Here is a 5,377-nt window from a genome sequence, read left to right as displayed (position 1 = left end):
TACGTTTTACATTAAAACGTAGTATTATACTGTGTTTTAGGTTAACGGCTAAAATTCTGTTAACATAAAACGCAGTATAATATTGCCTTTTAGGTATAAAAAAAGCTCCTTGAGGCCTGGCTAACTGATACGCTAACCAATGTCCTCCATAATCCCACTCGTGACACAATTACTGAAAATGTGAGGACTTGCGTTATATAACCAGCAGATGAGCAGCACAACCAAGTCCTCCCCCCCCCCCCCCTCCCCCCCAAACAAAAGGTCCATGTTTACAGATTTTTGAGGTGACATATATTGGTGCTCTCCCAAAAGTTTGAACTTATCATTTGTTCAGCTATGGAAGCTCCAGCAGAGGCACATTACTTGTCAAGAACTGGAGGCTGGATCACCTTCCCCTTCATCATAGGTCTCTCTCTCTCTCTTCACGAACAACTATACCAGCATTTCATGTTTATATCAATTCTCATGTCCAGGTAGAGGTGATATAATTTAATAAATGAGTGTAATATGTATATGACCCCCAAGGGATATAGCGGGATGAATGAGATCTTTTCATCTCAACAATAGGTCTTGGGTTCGACCTCTGTCAAATGGTTCTGCATACCAGATGGTTGAATGAAAAAAGAGCATAAATAAATTGATATGTGAATTGCTTTTGCCGGAGTTTTGCTAGATAATGCACAAATATAGCTGATTCCTCACATACTCAAGATTACTGGAAAATACTGAAGGAACATGATAATGACTGGTCAACTTGGTTTGTTAGTCTTCCAATAGCAAATCCAGACAGATCATACATCTTTAGCCTTTTAATTGAGTCATTTCTTTTTTCTTCCCCACTTATTCTGTTTTGTTCATCAGAGAGGGAGCCATTAATCAAATAGCTGAATTACAAATAAATCGTATTTTTATTTCGTTTGAGGGAGTGATCCATCCATTTGAATGGTGTAATATAAGGATTTAACATGTTATAGTAAGTTATCTGCCTAAAATTCTTTTTATAATATCAGTGTATTAGCTTAATTAAATGATCGTACTAATATGATATTCAACTTGACTTTTGAATTCCATGATAAAAACAGCGACCTCAGTAGGCTTGACCCTAACATTTGCGGGTTGGCAAAGCAACCTTATAGTATATCTGATAGAGGAATTTGAAGTGGAGAGCATCGATGCTGCTCAAATATCAAATCTGGTTAATGGTGCTGGAAGTTTGATTCCCGTCCTTGCTGCTATTATTGCCGACTCATTTCTTGGTTGCTTCTCTACCATTTGGATTTCATCCATCATCTCATTACTGGTACGTACCACTATTTTGTCGGTAGCTACTACCATGTTGTTGTTTGACCTGGTTAAGTTGGTTGATGCATTAGAATCTATATTATAACGGGTGTAATAACTGCATCTTTTTCAACTATCACCCCTTACAGCTCCAATTACAATTAGATATTTAAATGAAGAAAAAAACGAGAATTCAGAAAAAGATGTTACTGTAATTTGGGTAAGCTTATTGCTGGTCAAATAATATTATACACACTTTTTTGGTTGATTTTTACATTTGGTAAATTAACACACTTATTAGTCAAATGATTATTATAAGGCAAATCATCCAAAATATATAAGTTGGTAACTTCTAACTTCTAAATTTTTAACTTATAAGTACTTTTGGTTGAACTAGAATTTTTACTATTTTATCCTAATACTCTTTTTGAATTCTCAAAACACTCTTCCCACAACAAAACTTCAAACTTCCTCTCCATCTCATTTTTGCTAGGTTTTTTCTTTTATGTATTTAAATTATTTTATTGCACTTGATGCTTATCATCTAATTTTAATCAGTTAAGTCAAACATACTCTTGAAGGGTGTATAAATAAATGAAAAGACATATATTAATGAACGTTTTACCATTTTACGCATTCTTAAGATTTCTATTTGCAGGGCACAATATTTTTAGCTTTAACAGCGACACTTGATTCTTTGAGGCCTAAACCCTGTGATGTTGACTCAACCTCATGTAGACCTAAACCAAGAGTTCAATATGTAGTACTATATGCAGCCATAATTCTAGCAACTTTAGGGAGTGGTGGTACCCGATCAACCCTTTCAACGATGGGAGCCGACCAACTAGATAAGCCAAAGGATCAGGGGATTTTCTTCAACTGGTTCTTCTTCTTTTGGTATGCTGCTTCTGTAGTAGCATCAACAGCTATAGTCTACGTTGAAGATAATATGAGTTGGAAAGTGGGATTTTTCATTTGTGTAGCTACCAACGTTCTTGCTTCAGTCATTTTCCTAATAGGAAGCAGATTTTACACAAACTCTAAGCCAGGAGGTAGCCCGTTCACCAGTTTGGCTCGCGTTGTGGTTGCAAGTATTAGGAAAAGAAAAGTGCCACTCCCATCGACTGGTGAGTATTTCTACCATGGATGGGAGTGTCACCCTGTTGCGCCCTCGAAAATCTGCAGGTAATTTTGTAACATTTCGCTCTATCTCACTTACTTTCTTTGGTGTTTACTGTGTCTTCACTTAGAGCTTGGGACATCCACCGGATCTAGACTAGACGCAGCAGATTCGGCAGAACTTAATGCATGTAGCTAAGACTATTTATGTTCGTGGAAAAAATTGACACATAAAAAAGAAGAGAATTACTCGTACTCCTATGCTCTTCAACGCTTATGCTTTATTTGCAACAATAGTATTTTCTATATTATCTCAGTGGCAAGTAAATTGTACTTATTAGAGAATACAATTGTTCCTCATAGGTGATAAGAGTTTCTAAAGGGGTTTAAATGGTCCTGAGCTACTCCATTCATTAATTGCATTAAGGGGGGTTCAACATATAGTCTATGGATGCATATGCCAGGCACATGTGCACTTACTTTCATATAGAATTGAACTTGCTCATGATGCTGCAGGTTCTTAAACCGTGCAGCCATAAAAAGTGAAGGTGACATTAAATCAGATGGCTGTACAGCTAAGCCATGGAGACTTTGTTCAGTACAAGAAGTCGAAGATTTTAAATCCTTAATTAGAATTGTACCACTATGGTCAAGTAGTTTCTTTCTTGGAACATCAATTGGCGTACAAGCAAGTTTGACAGTACTTCAAGCCTTGGCAATGGACCGTCACGTAGGGCCCCATTTCCAAATCCCAGCTGGTTCCATACTCGTCTTTGTCCTGATCTCTACTGCTATATTCCTCGCTCTGTTAGACAAGTTTCTCTTTCCTGCATGGAAGAAGTTGACCGGCAAATCCCTGACTCCTCTCCAGAGAATTGGGCTTGGGCACGTGCTCAATGCTCTGGGGATGGGTATCTCGGCCTTAGTGGAGTCAAAGAGGCTAAAGGTAGCAAAATCCAACAACGGTGATCAAGGTTCTAATATTGTGCCTATGTCAGTGTTATGGCTAGTACCCCAGTTAGCCATTGTTGGCATTGCAGAGGCATTCCATTATCCTGGTCAAGTAGCACTATACTACCAAGAGTTTCCAACAACATTAAAGAACATGTCAACCGCTATGATTTCGGTGCTCGTTGGTATAGCATTTTACTTGGCTACTGCTCTAATTGATGTTGTTAGAAAGACAACTACATGGTTACCAGGTAACATAAATAAGGGAAGGCTGGACAATGTGTATTGGGTATTGGTTGTAGGGGGAGTATTGAACTTTGGTTACTATGTAGCATGTGCTTGGTTTTACAAGTATCAACATCTGAAGGAAGTGGATCATAGTTGTACTCCTGATGATGAGTGATCCCAGGGTGAAAAAAGATAAAACAAAGGATCATGATGTTTGACATTGAAGTACCATCACGACAGTTGCTATATAGTTTGTTATTCTGGATAATCTGTTGCCCGACTAGACAATTCATATAAAATGAGACAAAGGAATTACCTAAACTATAGCAGCATGACTCAACAAAATGTAAGTGAAGGTGACAGAAAAATGACATACCACCGGGAGCTAAGGTCAGAGCTACTACGAGGACAATGTTTCTGCCATCAAAACCTGAAATTTTAACGGTCAACAATCGTACAAAACACTATCTTCCAGAATAAATAAACTTCCAGCGTCCATATTTACTAAATAATTCTTTCTGATGAAACACTCTCGTCAACTTATCATCATTAACTACTTTGGATAAACATTCTCAGAGTAAATCAACTACCAGTACTTTAGAACTCAGCAGAAACCACTTTTGAGTTACTTTCCTAACTCAAGCCATCTCCACACAGATGGAACTGAAGCCCTTTTTTATCTTCCAGAAACACATTCTTTGGGTTATCTAATTAACTTGTCGCTATATTTGCCTCCTCTGCAATGCATTTCTATAATATAGGAAGCTCCCCCTTTTGTAAAACCTGGAAATAGAACCAAAAGACATAAAATATGTCCAACCTGCTTCAGTAGGAATAAATATAATGTTGTTAAGTTCCTACTAATTTACTTTACTATAATAATGTGCATCTGTTATAGGTAATTAAGATAAGAGCAAAAAGTAAATCACATACATGGGAGCATGTAAGTAATCACTATAGCCGAGCTGAAATAAGAAAAAAAGATGATTCAGATTTAGTAGAACACAACCAACAGATCAATAACATCTGCAACCACAGATTTCACTACCAAAATATATTGTTAGCTCCGGCTTTTTATCAAGGAACTGGGATGCGATCCTAACAACCCATTTAACACCAACTATCTATAGTTGAATCAAATTTAATGCGTCTTCCGTTTTGCAGAGACAATATCTAAAACCAAACTGAAATAAGAAAAGACAGGAAATCATTCAGATTTTTTTCCGAAACGGTAAGAAGTGTATGGGTCAAAATCTGACCAGACAAGAATCTGTGTGGGAAGGGACGGTGAAAGAATACCTGAAATTGTCGTATCCATACCACACTGTAACGACACGTACCTGGGCGTGTATTTAGGATATCTGAGGCGAATTGGATATCGTGGCATTTCAAGGGGTCGGCCCATAACATAGTCAAATGACTTAAATACTATGGGTAAAGACCGTTGAGTAAGGGAGAAGATCTAGTATATGAAATAAGGGAAAAGAAGAAGAAAGGGGAGTGGAACAAATGAAAAGACAGAGATTACCCAAAAAGAGGAGGGATCATCTTCTCTCTCCATCAAAGAGAAAGAAGCAAGGAAGCTCAGATCTTCAACATAGATCGTTAGTCTCATCACCCCCAATGCATGGGGTTCTACCTTATTAAAGATCGGTGACCTTTTTCATCCATGTATTCCTCATTGATTGTTAAACATTATGGAAACTGTCATTTTCTTCTTATATAAGGTGATTCTATAAATATTACAGTTAAATCTTTTGTGTGATATGCTTGCTTACTCTCATCTTCTATCTTAGAT

The 5,377-nt window shown here is 37.4% G+C and overlaps 1 protein-coding gene across 1 annotated transcript; it reads left to right on the top strand.

The window, feature by feature from the left end:
• The first annotated feature begins 294 nt into the window (after nucleotides 1-294).
• On the top strand, nucleotides 295-4,015 carry LOC107817261 (protein NRT1/ PTR FAMILY 2.7-like). The gene is made up of 4 exons (XM_016643060.2): nucleotides 295-406; nucleotides 1,083-1,300; nucleotides 1,940-2,466; nucleotides 2,917-4,015. The coding sequence occupies exons 1-4, from the start codon at nucleotides 337-339 to the stop codon at nucleotides 3,752-3,754; spliced, it is 1,653 nt and encodes a 550-aa protein (XP_016498546.1). The 5' UTR covers nucleotides 295-336; the 3' UTR covers nucleotides 3,755-4,015.
• The last annotated feature ends 1,362 nt before the right edge of the window (nucleotides 4,016-5,377 follow it).

The sequence above is a fragment of the Nicotiana tabacum genome, chromosome 8 (assembly GCF_000715075.1).
Source record: "Nicotiana tabacum cultivar K326 chromosome 8, ASM71507v2, whole genome shotgun sequence".
NCBI lineage: Eukaryota > Viridiplantae > Streptophyta > Magnoliopsida > Solanales > Solanaceae > Nicotiana > Nicotiana tabacum.
Note: the sequence above shows the minus strand (reverse complement) of the source record. Positions and strands in the feature narration are given on the sequence as shown.

Bases quoted from the DNA above. Each gene is read 5' to 3' on its own strand.
- LOC107817261 (XM_016643060.2), top strand. From the start codon at position 337: ATGGAAGCTCCAGCAGAGGCACATTACTTGTCAAGAACTGGAGGCTGG. The intron at 407-1,082 runs GTCTCTCTCTCT...TGATAAAAACAG, and splicing joins CACCTTCCCCTTCATCATAG to CGACCTCAGTAGGCTTGACC. The intron at 2,467-2,916 runs GTAATTTTGTAA...ATGATGCTGCAG, and splicing joins GCGCCCTCGAAAATCTGCAG to GTTCTTAAACCGTGCAGCCA.